This window comes from Nelusetta ayraudi, unplaced genomic scaffold, assembly GCF_046127955.1.
Source record: "Nelusetta ayraudi isolate G7.1 ecotype Tasmania unplaced genomic scaffold, CSIRO-AGI_Nayr_v1 ptg000042l, whole genome shotgun sequence".
In the NCBI taxonomy this organism is placed as follows: Eukaryota; Metazoa; Chordata; class Actinopteri; order Tetraodontiformes; family Monacanthidae; genus Nelusetta; species Nelusetta ayraudi.
Genome location: NW_027466092.1, coordinates 15,692,788 through 15,712,230, shown reverse-complemented (window position 1 = coordinate 15,712,230; position 19,443 = coordinate 15,692,788). Strand labels below are relative to the sequence as shown.

The 19,443-nt window shown below is 43.7% G+C and overlaps 1 protein-coding gene across 2 annotated transcripts; it reads right to left on the bottom strand.

The window, feature by feature from the left end:
- Nucleotides 1-2,700: 2,700 nt before the first annotated feature.
- On the bottom strand, nt 2,701-17,839 carry dusp3a (dual specificity phosphatase 3a). 2 transcript variants are annotated; one of them, XM_076034867.1, is made up of 4 exons: nt 17,494-17,839; nt 11,050-11,282; nt 7,613-7,818; nt 2,701-3,152 (listed from the first exon to the last, which is right to left on the bottom strand). In XM_076034867.1, the coding sequence occupies exons 1-4, from the start codon at nt 17,703-17,705 to the stop codon at nt 3,138-3,140; spliced, it is 666 nt and encodes a 221-aa protein (XP_075890982.1). In that variant the 5' UTR covers nt 17,706-17,839; the 3' UTR covers nt 2,701-3,137. The 2 variants fall into 2 exon arrangements, with proteins under 2 accessions (XP_075890982.1, XP_075890981.1); XM_076034866.1 differs by lacking the exon at nt 2,701-3,152 and having other exon boundaries at nt 7,589-7,818.
- Between the last annotated feature and the right edge of the window lie 1,604 nt (nt 17,840-19,443).

Genomic DNA, 19,443 nt, shown 5'->3' with positions numbered 1-19,443 from the left:
TTCATCTATTCATATCATCACCAAAAACATTTATCACCATTGTCCACAATGGACTGAGTCTTTATGTGGGTATTAAACTTTTTCTCAATATCCAAAAGAATTCGCACAATGGCAGCAACCACATTTCCAGTGCCTAATAAGGCGATTCTCTTTTAAGATTCCTAATGCAGTGAGACACACACAGGCACATCTCCCAAGGGATTTTCTGTACCCTAATTAGAAAACAATTCCACAGATGATTTTCTTCAATGGATGGGAAAGGTGTGTAAGTGTGTAAGTTCAACCCAAAGGGGTTACACAGTTAGGTCGTATTCACACCTGCCCCGTTTGGTTCAAACTAAACCAAAAAAGTCCCTTTTGCGGACCTTTTGGGCTGGTGTGAATACAAACCAGCGAACTCTGGTCCGGAGCAAACAGCCGGTCCGATTGTTGTGAAATCACACGCTATTTTACACGTCACAGGCTTCCGTAGCCACAACCATTATGGGAAATGATGTTTTGGTAGCATTGTAGAAAGTTTAGTAGCACGTCGTCGGACCGTCAGGCGAACATGAGTTGCGGTTCAACGTGGAGCAATGAGGAGATGCTTCTTGCCAAACGTCTTCGTTGTCACAAATTGGTAAACATCTCCTCATAAAATCGACATTGCATCAAAAGCCTCTAATGTTCCAAATTACCTGCAAACGCTTTTGTTTGTGTGGGGAAAAAAACAAACATTATGAGCACAACGAGTGCAGCACGCTGGAGATCCACGATTGTTTCCGTATTTTTCCGTGTTACCCCGCCCCCCCGGACCGTTTTGTCCAATGATTTGCACGATCTTTGCACACATGTGGGTTTGTTGTCAAATCCTGGGACTCTTGCGAAAATTGCAATGTGAAAAGGAACCACACCAAACCAAAAAGATACATTGTATTTTGGTCCGGACTAAAGAAAGCGAACTGAAGGACTTTCCTGGTGTGAAAACGCCCTTAGAGAGCACACATGTCCCTACAGTTAGTGCTGACACTAAAACAAAAACCTTTAGATGCTGATATGTGTGGGTGGGCGGGTTGATGTGTAAAGTCTTGGCATACGTGAACAATGGACAGCACAGTTCCAGCAGTGCAACAGAGCTTCAAGGCTTAAGACTAAGATTAAAAAGTAAGAGTAGCACCACCGGGGCAAAGGCAACTTGGAAGAAGATCTGAGGACCTCTCGGCATCAAACCCTGTGATTGGCCTCTTCTGCCTCCTCTGCTCTGGAGCTCATAATTAGCGCTGCGCCGCAGATGTGCATTTCTTAGCTTTCTTCCCTGCTGCCTTTCCACCACCTCCATCCTCAGAGGGAGGCATGTTGAGGGTGAAAACACAAAGAAGGCATCATGTGCTTTCAATTTGATTGATCCATTAAAATTGAGGGCAAAGGTGAAAGCTTGAAAAGCCCCATTGGCTTTCGGTGAGATTTGAAGCGGTATAATGTACGTAACAGGATTCATAAAGTCTTGAAATCAAACTACCGTACATCAGAAAGCCTGAGGCTGGCGGAACACTTGAGTCATCAAGTCCTGGAATGTTCAGTGAGGTGACTGTTGATTGGACTCAATGCAAGGAAATCAAGGCCAAAAGATGATTGGAAATCCTTAATGTATCTCCCCAGTGAATCATTTCCTCCCATAAACAAACACCAGTTTGATCTCCTTCCCATAGTGTGAGCAACTCTGAGGTCACGATGGACGTGATGACAAATCAGCAGACTTTCATCTCACATCACTTTTCTACTTTTCATGACTGTGTGAATCTTAAAGACACCCGGAGCCGCCTCGGCTCGATTTTATTGCAGCTCAATTGCAACACAGCTCCTTGTCTGATTTGATCGCCGCTTTAGGTGCAAACATTTCCATGTTGCTGAATCGGAAACAACATGAGCATACCTGAAATGAATGGCACTTCATCACGTGAAGCACATCAACGTTATTGATGAGGTTTGAGGTAGGTGGGGGGAGGGAGGGGGGCAAACCTGGACCTCTTTAAAAAGCAGCAATGAGGGACCCCTCAGCTCCCGCAATACATAGTACATAATCCCTCTGTTTGACTGCAGCTACTTCCTGAGTGCTGTGCCTGGTGTGTTTCTCCCTCATCCTGGCAGGTGTGATGAACTATGCACCTTTTCAGCAGTATCGATGAGAACTCTGAGCATGTTTGTGGGCCCCGCCTCACAGCTGCTCTGTGATAATTATTTGCTCAACAGGGGGACCCTGGAGACAGGATCGTAGCGCAGAAGTTGGAGGCGAAACGAGATTGAACTGATTGACACAGGAGTCCAACAATACCTGAACTATACTGAGGGAAAATATTAATATTAATCAATTAATACGAGGAGTGCGATCTTTTGTTTGACTTTCTCCACGGTTACAATTCTTACCATTACTGAATGTGTGCCAACTGATTGAAATCAGGGCTCTTAGGATGTGTATGTCTCCATCTAGTGGTAGAAGATGCAACAGCTTGCAGGCGTCACTGGAGATATTTTTTTTCACCTTTATGTTTTCCCCTTTTTCTGTTAATGTTCTGCTTCAAACTTAGAACTAACTATACTATATGGTGTATTAGGTTAGGAGTTTATGAAAAGGAAGTATAACTTTATTTCAAACTCAACTGGGACATCTAAAAAAGGTGCTACAGAACTACAAGATAGAAATGAAAAGACACTACAAAGAAATGTTGATACCTTAGCCATTTATTTCTTAAACATAAGAAAAATGGGCCTTCCCCAAGGTAAGTAAAAACAATTTTGCAGTTTGAAAATCAAATGCACTTCAGCAATATTTCATCCTGTCAGGGGTTGGTCATTCATCCCTGACTCCAATGGCATGAAGGAAGAGACAAATCGCAAAATAAAAAACAATATCAGGAGGAATCTGTAAGGCTTTGGGTGGAGACAGATACAGCCAATCCATAATCACCAACCATGAGTTGATATGCCAGCTGTAGATGGCACTGTTTGCCCGGTTCGCACAGCGGCTGGAGGGATTCATCTGGTGGTAGCCTGAAGGCCCTCAGAAGCACCAGTTGGGACTGTTTTTCTTAAGTTTAGCACAGACGTAGAAGTTCCGCTTGATGACGGTCCGTGCTGAAGTCACAGGAGGCCTTCACTGTCTAGGGACCACCCTGCTGAGATGCAATTTTGAGCAAATAAAACATTCCCTGGTGCTCTTTCTCCACAGAATTACAATCAGCAAATACATCTTTAAAAACACAGAAAATAAAACGGAATATAAAAGTGAAGCAGGCCAAAACTTCCATCAAAAAAATCAATCAATCACCTTTTTTATTAGCATGGTCAGAGAATAAAGACACATCCATATTTGGATTTTTTAAAAAAAAAACGTCACTTAAACCTAAGGAGAAAATTATGATCATAAAAAAGCTAATCTAAATTTCAACTCATTAGATCCGATATCAAACAATGTCCCATCTGTATCATAGGCCAGTTAAGACACTAAAAATGCAGCAATGCACGATTGCCTTAGTGCGTGTTACATACTCAGGATATATAACGATATACATTAATGGCATTCCACATGATTGAACATTCTTGGTAATACATCATGATCGGTACCTGGAGTATAAACCACAAAACGATGCTGGTACCTGGTTAAAATGAAAATGTTTGACATAATTGCAGGGTTTCCTGGTTGGACTGGAATCATGGTCATTTCTGTCAGGTGCCATCAATTGTGAACGCCCTATTAAACTGGTTCAACAGCAGGTGGCAGTGTCACTCAATGCATTGATGAGCGTGAAACCAGCGCTGCAGCCACTGCAGAAGCTCTCTTTTAAAAGCAACTCTCCAGTGTGTATTTCACTTGTGAACTGCAGCTACAAAATGTGGAAGAATACTTCTACCAATTCCATCTGGGCTACCACGCTGTTTATCAGACTCTGCTGCTGTGGCAACTGGAATTGATCAGCAGGTTGGTGCTGGCAGTTGATGCTTTAAAAGAAATGCGCTCACATGCTTTAATTACGTTCCTATCATCCCCTAGAATAAATGAGATAATGAGCATCAAACGAGAGGTCCTTCGAAGAAATTGGTGGAATTTGTGGAATGGTTTCTACATTTTTTGGGGGGTGGTGGTGTTTAAACAGGAGTCTGAAGCAGATGTGAACTTTTGTAAGCCCAATACGATGACACAAAACATTTTGAATTGATGATGATGGTCCAGAGAGATAAACGGCCAGAGATTAATCTTTAAAATTGCCTCAATTAGAATTACTAAAACCTTAGACTGCTCGGGAATCCCACGACGGTATATGAGACCGTATTTTAAGGTTCAAAAATTTGAGACAACTTTAAATCTTTGATGGGAGCGGCATAAACCTGCGCCGGCCGCCAGAAACAGCGATGGCTAGTGACAGACTTCGCTACTGATGTTCTTCCACCCGGCTGAAGTTCATTCCCCGTGATAGTATCGCCTTGTCTCGGTCTCTCCCGGCCAACAATGACTCAGAGGCAACGGGGACGTTCGGATTTTGACAAATCACTGAAAAATATTTGATTTCAAAGGGTCGGATGTGTCAACATGTAAAGTAGATTTAAGATTAAGTCTACAGATTTTCCCAAGTTACACATCTGGCCGCATTGAATTTCCCTCCCTGCAAGTGGTGCCGTATTGCACAGTTGCCGCCGGGTCGTTAGAGTATGAAAAACCTGATCAGGGAGCAAATAGGGACCGCGTGTATCAGACCGTGGAACCGTGGAAAACAGCTCCCCCTGGTGGAAGCAGGGAAAAGGGAGCGCTGTGAAGTGGAAAAATCTCAGTCTGGAATGAGCGGCTGATGATGAGATGGTGACGTGTACGCTGCAAAGTCATGATAATTGATTGTGCTGCCACCTGCACTTTGTTGCACAAATTATCATAATGCCAGACACTCGACATGAGTGTCGGTGTCAGTAGTCCCGGTTTGTTCTGGAAAAACCCTGCACAACTGTGATGGAGGGAGAACACACATGTACATTACATTGAATTAATGTACATATTCGAGTTAAACTGAAGCAATGACAGATACACATAGGAGTATAACATGAGGTATTAAGGGCGTGAGACAAACCGACAAAAACTACACGTTATAGACACATTGCTCATACATTCATATATGTCAACACTTAAATATGTATATACAGTATACATGTATATATTCATATGTATACAGATATATCATAGGAGGAATAAATAGTGCCATTAATGAAGTTGAAACTAACTACCCTTTTTTTCTCCACCCTCCAAAGAGCTGGCCCATGTGACACCTGGCGCAGAATGAAGCAGAGGTGCCACTTTCCTCTTCAAACTTCCCACACACGGTCTTTAGAGGTTGCTACAAAACCTTCTGCGCAAATTGGAGCTGATGGGATTATGCCTGAAAGAGTACTGTTAAACTATCGCTGTCTATATGCAACAAGTGCGGCCTGGATAGTCATTCTATATGTGATTACATTCTACATATCAGATGGGGTATTGACATATATTGCAATGCGTTAAATCTGAAAACCAAAAATAAAGAAAAAATACTGCACCACACACACACACACACACACACACACACACACACACAAGTGCGCGCGCGCACACACACACACACACACACGCACACAAACACACACTGTGGTGCTAGACAAGCAGCATGTTGTGCATGACAAGCAGTGTTGATGAAACAGCAGAAGTGGGACGTGGCCAAGCGGCAGTGTCCAGTGTTTGGCAGTGGACGACTCTCTGGTGGGGTAACTACAACTTTCTTTAACTGTTCGGACTCAGGCCCACCACTTTGAATGCAATACACTGGGACATTATATATTGTATTAGCAGCTTGATGCTCATGCCAGTTTGGAGTTTGCTAAGGTCAATGTGAAGGTTCCATTAAATAAAAATTGTTGTGGGGTGTAAAAAAAATGCATCATTAGGTCTTCGCAATTCTCTTTGATGTGAATCGCACTGAAAAGCTAATCCATGTTGGCTAATGGCAATTCAGACCTTTTTTCGAACCAAAATTGTTTTTGTAATTCTCTTTTTCATGCTGTTTATGCTGCTCTGTACTTAAGTGTTTTGATCAAATAAAAAAAAGGAAAAGACCTCCTTGCAGACCTCTTATAAAGGAGTCTTATTCAGCCAATGCAGCCTTTGCTACAACTGAAGAGCGAGAAGAAGTTTGGGGCAGCTGAAAATTCTAATGATTCATTCTTCTATTTAGCACGCTAATTTTGTTTTTGTGACATTAAACTTATTGTATCAACAATAGAGAGCAACACTGACTTTTACACTTGCTTTTGCAACTTCTTGCCAGTTTGTCACTGAAAAACAGCATAAATGGAATGCAATATTCGGGCTCCAGGCTGAAAATTGTTGCATTCTTGGTTCATTCATTTGAGTTGATTCAATCTGAATGGCAGAACAAGACATTAGCGCTACATTTTTGTTGATTATCATAATAGAAAGCATAATAAATTAAACAGATGGAGTTTAATGGAAATTGCCCACTATCTGTTCACACTGGCAGTATTTGAACCAGTGACCCCGACCACCACCGCCCCCACACACACACACACAAACTGAACCAGCAGATTGTGTCTCTACTCTGCTCTCCATTTAAAAATATTAGCCTCGTCCCTTTTCTCGCAGGTCCAGTTCACATCCTGCACCTGCTTACGTAACAGTTACAAGCGCTGTGCGCGGGGCTGCCTTGAGGCCAATGACAAACCGAGCATTTGTCACATCGGCGGCTAAATGCAGCTGCTAACCCGCACAGCTCATTATTTTTAATTAGCATGACCTTTTTGCTGCCATCGCAGCTGGCAGCTCTGGGGACTCCTCAGCTTTACGTCCACATGTGACAAAGACATAAAGGCTCGAGCCCTCGGTCTGCAGCCCAGAGAGTCTCAGGATGAAGCGTAGGCAGTTTATGTTTGTGCATTAGGTTTAACATGATTGAGAGTGAGTGGGGATTTTTTTTTTTTTTCTCCTGTCGTCAAGGAATGTTTGGGATTCGTACTCGTTACTTTCTGGATCAGCATTCAGCTCATTCTGTATTCTCTCACCTGGCATCCCCGGCAGTGGAGAACTATGGAATGATTGTGCTATAATCTGGGGCTAGTTTTTTCTTTTTTTTTACCATCTTAACTCGTGGGAAGTGAAGGAATGTTTTGAGTTGGTTAGCTCAAAAAAACTGAGGTTTTGGGTGCTAGCAGCGAGACATCCTTGTGTTTTACGCAGTGGAGTTTCAGACTAAATAAAAAGGAAAGGGGGATAGTTTGTCTGTGGAACACAGAGCAGCAACCGGCCGACTTGAACTGTAGGTTGTCAGTGTGTGCGAGTGTGTGTGCGAGTGTGTGTGTGTGTGTGTGTGTGTGTGTGTGTGTGTGTGAGAGAGAGAGAGAGAGAGAGAGAGTGTGAGCAATAGGGAAAATTATGTACAAAGATAAATGCATTTATGTTTGTTTGTCGTGTAGGTGCTGGTTTGGTCAGGGGGCGCACTCAATCTCTAGAAAGGCATGACGGGGGGGATTTTTCTTTTTCTGGCCTCTCCCTTCCCCTTCCCCTCCCCACCCCCCGCTCTCATTTGGTCTTTAGTTTGCCCACCTCCCCGTTCAGCTTGCCCTCCTTCGCCAGTTTCTCGTTGAGTTGGCACAGTTGGCGCAGGAAGCCGTCGTTGGGGCCGATTTCCCTCTTGTGCCTCACGGTGGCCACCGCCAGCCGGGCGTCCATTTTGTGGCGCAGCATGAGGTAGGCCACGACCATGGTGGGCGAGCGGCTGTAGCCTTCTCTGCAGTGCACGTAGACCTTCCCTGCCGGGGACAGGTGCAGAACAATCACACATGCTGGGGTTGTTCAGAATTACAGGAGGAAGAACTATTTGAAAGAGGTGCAGCTTAAAAGAGGATTTATCAGAAAGTTTGTTAAGAATGTGTAAAACGATTGACATGAGGTGAATGTTTATTTTTATTCTTCTTAACTCTTCTTCTTCGTCAGTCCGCTATTTTACCTCTTCAGCCTGTGTTGTAATTCTATTGATCAGAATTGGCCCAGCACTCGTGTAAATTAGGTGCCATGTACAACCAAAGAAGCCTCGCTCACAAACAGAACTGTGAAACTGTTAAGTAATACATGATATACAGTTATTTGTATTTGTTTTATTTTCAAATTTCACCTTTTGCACCAGTCAGTTAGATTCCAGTGAAGGGATTTAGTTTGAGTTTGTCTATGCAACACTTTCTGTTGTTAATTAACACTACCTGGTGTCTTAAAGTAGATGAAATATGAACCTGAAATGCCTCAACATTGTGCTCAACAACACTTCCTAATATATCAATACTTATCACCCAGCCTAAAAGCTTAAAAGCCTGTTAATTTCAGTTTTTAATTTTATTTTTAATTTGTTGGGGGTTTTTTTTGTTTGTTTAAGTTGGTTGCTAAAAGGAGGCAATTAAACATCAGGGCACATTCTGCACATTTGTTTTTTGTTCTTCTATAGGCACAGAAACGTATTGTTTCTTGAAACTCAGCGACATAAACTCTGACAATAGACCAGAGGCTGAAGAAAAATGAGGCAGGAAAAATGGAACAGTGTGTGTTTGGGGAAACATCTCCTGTGACCAGAATGCCGAGCTAAGCATGTTCTCGTCCTGCAGATGCAAACGCAAGATCAAAAAAAGAAAAGGTCGTCTTGGCTGCAGCCGCGTCCCAAATACTGCAACCAAACTGCGCCGTCTGTGTAGAATACATGAACTTCCTCCAGTGCAATGTCTCTGCAATATCTCTGCATGCATAAACCATGACTTGTTTGTGTGCGCCGCCTTCCTCTGACTCATTCTTTCATTACTGACAAGGCCCCAGGACCCCCTGAGGAGCGCTCAGAGTGCAGCGGATGTGCTGCTGCTCGGGTCAGATGTGCCGATTCTGCACTTTATCGGAAACCAAACACCTCCCCTTGTCCCGCGCCCGCTACATCTATCTTTTACCCCTCTCCTCTGTTGTACAGTCTGCTACGCTCGGGCCAGAACAGTTAGCTGCCAATAAAATTAGCTCCTCTGCCAGCTACAAATCAATACTGATTCCACCGTGCCGCCTTGTTAGACATGCTGGATCTCTAGTGTTTCTCCATCACTCACTGGTGTGCAGTTAGGCTCCCTCCCGTCTTTGAGGACGTGGAGCGCTCAATGCTGGGACAAAAATCAATATAATATCAATATAAAAATGACCACATGGGGAAGTTTCTTGCAATACATCATGGCGAAACCTGCCTTAAAATAAATTTTCTTTCGAGCCAACACAGTTGTTTACTTCAAAGTAAACAACAAAAGTCTGTAAACATATCTATCAACAAGAATGCCAATATAAAGACATGCACATTAGGATAATGGCCAACATTAAACTGTCTTTGCGCATGAGTGGTTGTTTGTCTTTGTGATGACCTTGAGACCTGTCCAGGGTGTAACGCTGCCTTCACCCCAGGACAGCTGTACAGGATGGACATGGGGTGCACTTTGATTTGTTACTGTGCAAATAAACCAGAGTATTTCACATTCTGTTGGACACTCTTCACACTGTTGCACACTGTCCCTCGTCCTCTTTGCTCCCTTATCCAGATAGTTATTCTGGCCTCAAAGGTCTAGTGCAGAGGTGGGAAAACATTTTGACTGGTGGGGCCATAATGGGTTCTAAAATTTGACGGACGGGCCTATAAATACGTATGAGGGATGTGTAGAAAACCATATCATGTAGCTTTAATGTCAACTGAAAATGAACAAAAATGCAAAACGTGTCTTTGAATCCCCAAGGATTAGGAAGACAAAATCACTTTGATTGTGCTGCGAGTATGGACTCTTATCAATGTATTTATGGGCAGTACGGTACACTGAAAAATCATAAATCAAGCCAAATCTTGATACTCTGGACCTTAAACTGCCTGAATATCCTGGGATTTGGCACGTTTTTCCACGTCAAAGCTAAAGGTGAGTCCACATTATGAAAATGCAGGAATTCAGTGCACCAATTAGCTGCGCCCCTCATGCGCGGCAACAGATCATCTAAGTTGAGCCGCAGCGCCGGGAGAACTGAGAGCGGGTGCTTTTGACTGACACCTCCTGGGACTGATTGTTTCCACAAGGTGTGGAAAAATAGAATGGAAGAGAGAAGCAGTGCACCGAGGAGTTCTCTGCCATTCATTTTGTCATCCGTCACGCACACCTATCAGGACACATCAACACCCCCTGCGCAACAATTGGTTGGCCTTTTCACGTGAGCAGGTGATGTGGTGCGGCAGTGGAATATGGGACAGGGCTCACGAGTGTGTCAGATTTAGCACACGGCGCTCAGGGCTGTCATCGCTACGCCGTGTCTTCCCTTCAAGAGGGTTGAAAGAGTGATTCTCTTTCCCGCTGTTGGACGAACTGCACAAGGTTTCTGTTTTCTCATGTCATTCTCTTTGTTAAAACATGTGTTTCTTTATTTCTTTTTCAACTCTTTTTTTATTATTGTTTGCATACAGGTAAAGACATATGACATACAGCAAAAACTGAAGACAGTACAGATGGTGCACATGGCACCCTCTGAATTCAGATTGTGATGATCTTATTAATATTACTGATCCCATATCATTATTATTATCAGTATATGTGTATGTGTTTCCCTTTTTGTTAAGCTCTTTTTTTGTTCTTACTTTTTATATTTCCAACCTCACCTCCCTAATTACCCGGATGAATACAACTATAGCATGTCTGTTTGGAGTGTTTATTTTTCTTTTGTTGGTTTGTTTTGTTGATGCTATTATCACTACTTGTTATATCCACACTATCATTGTAGCCCGTGGTCCACTCAAATACACAAAACAAACACTTCTACTACAGTAACGCTTGAGGAGAGGACGCTGCCACTACCTTTACCTGTCATGTGGTGCCCAGCAGGAGGCGAACGCATGAATGAAACAAAGTTTGAACAAGACAGAAGAATCCGATTCACTCAGTAATCTCACTTTGGCCGGACACGAGCCTGCCGTCATAATTTAAGGCTCAACTCACCTTTGCCGTTATTGTGTGCGAGGGCCTTGTCGATAAACTCCGCCCCCTCCTCGAAGAAGGCACTCAGCTCGAACTGCTCCGTGTCGTTGGCCTGGATGCCGTGGTACGTGATGCCCGTGCCGGCGTAGAAGTCCACGCTGGTGTTGACGTGCATGAAGGAGGTGCCCTCCGCCACGTTGAGGACGTGCGTCACCCCGAGTTTCTGCAAGCGCATCGCGTTTTGGGCGACAAACCTGGGGGGAGGGCGGAAAGTGGACGTGGTGTTAAGCAGGGAGCTGAAGTCTTAATGGCCCTCGTGAAGGACGTCCAAATGCTAAGGACACGCCAAAGCTAAAGGCAGGGCCACGGCCTCCAGAGGTGAGAACATGTTGTCAGACATGGCTTTCCTCATCAGAGTGGGAAAGTAGATGCACTTTAATCTGCACGTGTGTAAAAGGTTAAAAGCAGCAATATTTTAGTCACATTTTTTGTATAAATCATCTCCGTTTGAACCAAGATTTCAAAATGTTTCTGTTGAAATTACTTTTTTTTTTTTTACACAGGTGTCTCTAGTTTCCCTATGATTGTGCCTCACAAACTAATTAGTCTCATTCCAAACACCTGACCCAAAGCCATCCCTGAGGGCTTGAAGGTGTTTCACATTATCGCAAACCTTTTTGCATGGTGATCGTCAAGCGTGAGAAGGGTTTGAAGCACAACGCAGGCAGCACTGGGTTGCTTTTTTCTTTAGGTTGCTTCGTATAAAAAACATCCTGTTTCCTTCCAACAAAGAAATGTCTCAGTTTAATGTCTGAAGGCTCCGTCTAATCTGACTACTCGTCGGCCAGCACTTATCCAGTGAACAGCATCAGACTTCCTGCTATTGCTTTCCCCAGGGACCAAAGTTCCTACAGTCAGCTTTCAAGACTTTTTTTAGAATCCTGCAGTCTATTAAACAAGTTCAAGTTGGAGATGTGCAGTTGACAATGCTGGCTTACAAATATTTTTCTCCGCGATAACCTGGTGACTTGTGACAGCTGAGACGGGCTAGAAAAAATGAAAATGGGTGGACTTTTCACAGGCTCTGAATCGTCATGAAATTGTTTGCAAGTGCAGAGTCCACACTTGTACATTATGACATATCATCCCCCTCAGTATATATCCTGCGCACAGTTTAGCTTTTGATAAAAGATCTCAAGCACAGTCAAACCAATACACCAGGCCAATAGGTGGCGACAAACAATACGGCAGAGATATGAGCATTGCAAACATGGAAAGTAAGTTATTGCATCAGAGTCAGAACATAAAAAGTGTGGGCAGGTCACCTGGGTGACTTGACAAATTTGACTAAAGTAGCGTGAAGGAAAACGTGGCAGTAATAATTAGAGCTGTGAACGTCACCACCTGATACACGGCAACAGGAGCTGCGTCCCTTAGGTTACTGTAAGACAAACACAATTGTCTGAGTAGGGATGGAGAGAAAAAGCAGAAGGGCTGCATTAACAATGAGCCTGCTGCTCTGCTCTCCGCTTTGCCCGAGGTAGAAGACAGCGTGTAACAGGCCAATACAAAGCTAAAACAAAGCGCCGGCAGGTTCTTGTTGCTCCGGCCCACCTGGCCCCACGCCTGAGTCCACCGGCGCCGTCCAAACTGGCCGTGGGCGCCGCGCATTGATTCTAGATAAAACGCTTCCTTTGTCCGTGTTAACGCTTTATGGAACCGTTAGTGTCGGTAATTAGCCGCGCTGAATTTACGGCTCGCACAACAAAACGCAGCGCCGAACCCGTTGATCAGTGACTAATGGGAGTCAAGCGGTGGCTTCTGACGAGTCCCTCTCTGTGGAAAACCAAATAAGGACAAAGTTGAACATTCACAGTGAACTGTGGGCGCCTTTTTAGCATCGCAAATGCGTCCGGCACAATTCAGGGGCACAGATTCATAAATCTTGCTGCAAAGTGCTTGCCCTGACACAGAGTGCTTGGCGAGTCAGGGCTGCTGGGGTGACCCTGGGCAGCTCCCCTGAGGTGGGAGCCGCAAACATCCCCCGCCCCATCCTGCGGCTGTCTTCTGCCAGACCTAATAAAACATCCACCCAACCCCCCACCCCCGTCCTCCATCTTGGTTGTGGACGAAGTCGATGATCGACTCACGGTCGGGTCAGCTGCAGGGTGGAGGCTCCTGCGAACGTTGTGTATATTTCAAAACAAGGCGTCTGTCTTCTGCTCAAGCTCGGCTCGGCTCGGCTCGGATCAGCTCGGCTCGGCTCTGCTTGCCCACCTGACCTGTCCCGTCCCGAGCAGTCTCAGCACCCGGGGATCTGCAGTCCCGCAACATCCATTATTAAACAGCCACAGTGTTCCTCAAAGCTAACGACCACACCTTAAGTGTGTCCCCGGGCTGCAGGCACTGAATCTCATTGTGCTGACTGTGACCAATCTGGGAACAGTGTGAGCACTTTTAAAGTACGGAAAATACTTACAACACTGTGCTGCCGTACTGGAGTCCAAACTTAGAAACTTGAGAATAAGTTTGTGGGTTTTTTTTATAATTACGTCACATTAATGCTTTTTTGTGTAGGTCGAAGGGCTGAAAAATGAAAAAATACTGTAATTGAAATATTACCAAAAATTTGTATCAGTAGAAAACACTATTAAATAATACTGAAATCATTTACTGAGCACTGTTCTTGTTAGACCATAGCACATAAACTGGATATAATATATACAGCATTATCACAGACAAATGAGCTTTGAATTTAACAGCCTGCATCGCAAGTGCGGTCATAAAAAAAAAGAAACAACAGGTCTCAAATGGCTTTTCATTCCACCACATCTTTATGAATTTGCTACAAATATACATCAACAACTGGATCACTGACTTTCAAGTTAATATTGCTACAACATTCAAAAATTAGATGTATTTCCTCTCATATTGTTATTTAGTTTGTGTTTTTGGAAAACCTGCCTCTGGACTGATGTCCAAAAATTAGCATGTATGCTAAAACACTAACGCAAAGCATCTGATCTGTGCACTGCGATAGTGTTAATGTATTTGTGATTTCCATATCAAATAAAATTTAAATTAATTAAATTTTTTTAAAAAGTTCACATTTTTGCTCATGCCATCTTAAGCAAGACATGAGCTCTCTGGTTGGTGGGAGCTATGGGAAGGGCTTACTGTACTTGTGGCAATATTAGGAACTGCAGCAGGCGCTCTTAAGGTACTGTCAACCGTCCTCTGTAGAAGCAATATTTCACATAATTCCTGGCTGGCTTTGGGTCTATTTATTCAGACACCACGGCACATGGCAGCAGACCCTCGGGGAGGCGGTGACGAGTGTCAAGAGTCCACCCTCACGGTCTCCCTGTTACCAAGCTGATCCAGCGGTAGTGAGGAAATCTGACTTGGGTGCTCCAAATGTGTCATACGTTTCCATGGGCTCTTTCCTAGATAGACACGTGAAATAAATCCAACGAATTATGGAAACATTCCATCGGGCCTTTCAGGTTGAGAACTCATAGAGCTGAGAGCGCATTAGAGTCATTACAGCCTGACATCATCCCATCATCTTCGGCTCAGAGTGCCAGCACTCTGTATTAGAGCTCCAGCCCGCCACATTTGTGAGATCAAATCGCTTTTGGTTGCAGCAACTGGGGGGAACAGTGATGCACTTGTATCCCTTCCCGCTCAGCCCCAGCCCCTCTCGCCATCGGCTGGAGCCAGATGATGGACGGTGCACTGCCGCTGCTTTTCCCAGCGGCATCTCCACAACCTCTTCCCGGCCGCCAATCCATAAAATCAAGATTCAGCGAGAGCTGTCATAGCGCATTGGGAGTTCTGTTTGTTTTTTGTTTTTTTTAAATATACATTTCACAAGATTTGTTGCAAGCGCAAGACCTCCATCATTTTTTGTTAGCTTTCTAAGCCGCTGCCACCGTATGCCTGCACGCAGTGCCATAGACCTCGCGCCAGTGAACAGTGATGTGTCTGTAGCTAGCACTGCACTGTCCGCGTGGGGAATTTAATGACACCAACAAAGACAAATAGGTCAATAACAGGGTAATGTACAGCTGCACTGAGCCTTGCTGATACATGTGACTGTCGTTTTGAAGCATGGACTCCACATCACCACAGTCGCCCTGAGTGTTTGAGCATTTCTAGTGACCTTCAACACCAAGTGAAGGTGCTTGAGATGGTCTTTGGTAACTGTTATTTGTTGGCGAATCAATGCATTTTAAGGTCAGACCAAGGTAAATGACACTGTTGTTTTCCATTAATATGTGGCCCGAGCCTACAATACACAATGTAAAGCTTTTTCATTTTAATCCAAAGAAAATAATAAGCACACCAGAGAGTCACGGGTGTGTATGCAGCCAACAACTCAAATATGTAGATAACTGTGACTAGAAGCAACGCTAAAAAAAAAAAAAAAAAAAAAGGTTCTTTGTATACAAAAGAACTGCGAACTGGTTTTACTGGAACCCATAGCAGTAAATTCCTGAAGACCAGGCATGTTCATTACAAAGCCGATAGCATCTAGTTAACCAACAGGCCTAGATTTATGCTTCCACTATGTTTTAATATACGTTTGTAATCCATGGCCACTATATAAAATGAAAACGTCTCTGTGCTTGTTCCCTATGCAGAAACGGGAAACAGCACTGGTGTCATATTACCCAGCAGCATTATTCAAATTCAAATTGAAAAAAATATTTTTCTTCTTGTGGAAAACCCGGTAAAGAAAAAGCTTTTGAAAATGTTACACTTACTATTTATTTTGTCAAAATATGGATTTTTTTTTTATGGATTAAATTAGAAATTAACCCACTAAGTGAATGTCTCTGTCTCAGTCTCTGTAAAAATCCGTCACACTATCTTAAAGTAACTATCCACATTTAAGAATAAATATCAATTACTTAATTGAACATGTTTACCTGGTTTCTTATTTTTACAATTTACTTAGGAAAAAAGCTGCATAGTTACTTATAGTTAGATGCCACAATGACGCAGCGCATGCTCATAAAAATGGACGTTTATCACAGTAATATTTAGTTTTATTGCATATTTTCCATTTTGCAAATGTGCTGACATGGCATCATATTATAGGTTTCTTTAAGACCAGTTAACCGACAAGCCATTTCATCTAAAAGTTGAAGCGGGCCGCAGTTCTCTTGTGTATCTCAAAAACAGCTCTTTTCTCGTTTCACACTGACCAATCACAGGGTTTGTTTGAGGTCTTTCCACAACCATTTCACCTGTTCTACCTAAAGGTGTATCTAGAGTATTCAAAGACACATGCTGGAAGGTGTACTGCTGCACCTGGTGGCCTTGCACCAGCCAGTGTCAGTAAGTATTATGACTGTTTATATTATTTCATGAATTGAAACAAGTTGAGTGTCGATGGCTACCGTTGTGGTGGGCGGAGGGAGGATCCTATTCTACTGATAAGTGAAGCAAAGGTCTCAAAACACAGTTGTCTTTGTGAGCAGGAAGCAGCAGTCAAACACTGAGTGCCCGACTGCTCTGCTCTGCTCTGCTCAACCTTTCTTAAAGTCTGCAGCACATTTCTAGCAACCTGGTCATCTCCCCAACCCTGCTCTCTCTCTCTCTCTCTCTCACCCAGGGACACATGCTGGCAGTATGCAAACACTGAGATACATGGAGATCTCCCTCAGATCCACTGTGGCAGATCGTCCGCTGGGTCAAAAGTTTCCAGCAGGCCAGATAGTGAAAGAGGATTAGAGAAATCACATTGATGACTGTTCACACATCTATAGCACTAGATAGATGGTGAAGTCAAATGGATGCATTTGTCCCAACGGAGTGATTGACGATACTATAAAGTAGGTGGTCACGACCGGCACAAAGGGATTTTATTTGAGGTCACAACTGCAAAATAATAATAATGATGATAATAATAATGATGATGATGATGATGATGATGATGACGATGATGATGATGATGAAAATACCCAATTACAACACCATAAGCATAAACTGATTTTCCACCAGACTGCCTGTGGAGACAGACGGGGAGCGGTTCTGTGAAGACGTGATCACCCGCTGGTGGATGAATGGATGGATGGATGGATGGATGGATGGATGGGAGTAAAGAGCATCCTGAACCATCACTGGCGTCTCTATCTCAGCTGCTGCCATGATTATGTTGTCACACTATATGATCTACTTTCCCCTGTGTGGTTGTAACCGAGGCCCCCGCCGGCACACTGCTGCTGCTGCTCACTGTTTGGAGGAAGGACAACAACAACAACAACAACAACAACAACAACAACAACAACAGGCTGTCTCATCGCCGACGTTGGAGACATCACAATCCCGCCCTTGCGTGCGTGCTGGCCGCCATGCTACACCCCTGTCATTGTGGCGTCTAGCCAGGTGGTGGTGGAGGGCGGGTGGGAGATAACCTGTCCCCCACCTGTCGTTGAGGCGGGCGGTGTGACTCACGCGTTGCCGATGTATATCCGGGGGTAGACTTCGTTGAAGTGCTGCGTGGGGAGGCTGTAGAAGCCGCTGCCGTTGGACAGCAGCTCGTTGAGTTGCTGGACGGTAACCTCGCCGCCGCCGCCGCCGCCGCCTGGAGCCGGGACATCCGCCGGCGGCGGCGGCGGCGGCTGCTGCTGCTGCTGCTGTTTGGTAGGACTCAGGTGTTTCTTCATGGCTTCCCCGTCCTTCCGGCCGCACCGGTGTTTGTTAAACGACAGTCGCCCGCTGATTCGTTACCCTCATCCCGCCCATGGAGCGCATGTTACCTCCGCGTGAGCAAGGCGCGCACCGTCCGTCTGCTGCTCGCCTTCAAAGGTGTCTGAGCTGAGGAGGAGGTGGAGGACGTGAAGTGGGAGAAAGTGGTGTGCCGCTTTTCCGGTTGTCACTTTCAAAGTTAAAGAGGTTCGTACGTTCTGTGTGGACAACAGCTAAAGCGGCCCACTATACCTACTGTACAATTTGGCTCTATTCAAATGTATAATAACTCTATGTATAACTACAGAATAATATTATTTATATACATATACATGCTTACATATGTCATACACTTATGCATGTCCTTCTGTATTTCTGTATATGTACATCTATACTAATCTATATTATGAGCGCTTTTTTCACTTGCTCTCCTCAGCTGGGTTTCCTCTAATCAAAAATTATTTTATATTTACAAAGTGCTTTGAGACGCCTTTGGTTGTGGCTTAGACTGATTGATTGATTGATTGATTGATTGATAGCAAAGCGCTGGCTAACAAGTCCATCTCCAGCTACAGATTGGATAGATAGATAGATAGATAGATCTAACAATTAAACATTATGTCACACAATACACATCAGCAGAAATGACACATAGTGGAAACACTGAGCTGATCATGATATTAAATATATAAGTATATGAAAATATAAATAATACTTCATAAAACAGAAATAACAGAAAATGTCAGTTTAACTTGGTCACACACTTACTCTCATGGCAATTTAAGTTAGGTTTAATTTAATTTAATTTAATTTAATCAAAATCTTAATTTTAAAAAATCCTGAGAAAAGCTATTATTGTAATATGACTTATTTGCCGCATTAATCCTCCATGTAATACATGTAGCCTGTGAACTACAACTCATGATAATCCCCCAAGATAGATCTAAATAAACATTCCACACAATGTACAACGGCAAAAGGGACACGTGTTGAAAACACTGATACTGCTTTATACAAATAACAACACAAAAAGTGCTGGTGCAGCAGAATTGCTGTGTGTGGGGAGGGGAGAGGCAGGGGGTGGGGGTATGGCTACAAAGTTTATACTTGTTGGGTATTTATATTATTGTTAATATTAACATTGGTTAAGATTTACTGTCCTCTCTAATTCATAAGAATGGTGGCAGGCCCACTCTTATATCACACTGATATTGCAGAGTAAATAGATATGTAAACTGCCATGTGAGTCATGACCTCACCACGCGGCCACCCCCTGGAAAGATTTCTGGCACTGCCACTGTCTTCAAGTAAATTAAAATAGAACAAAAATAATAAGAGCAATGTGTGCAAAAGACAGTCAGTAGTGCAAAGGCAAAGATATGTGTGGTTTAAAAACCAGCAGAGCAATATTTGCCATTGAGTCCTTGGAAAAAAAAAAATCTCACACAGTGGGGAAGAATTATGAAAGGTAATGCCAGAGGCAATGCTCTGGTGATGTCAGAGCGCCTGCAATGTTATTAAAGCTGGGTGGCTTGAATAGAACAGCATTTGTTCTGAGGGCTTTCCCTAGCGGGAAAAAAGAATCCTGGCAGGCAAGACTTTACGTACACTCCACACCTTGCCACAGTGTGTTCTGCCTCTAGGAGGCTTAGTGCTGATACCATCTGGCCCAGCTGGTAGTATAAAAAATAAATACATTGGTCTGCTTTGAATACA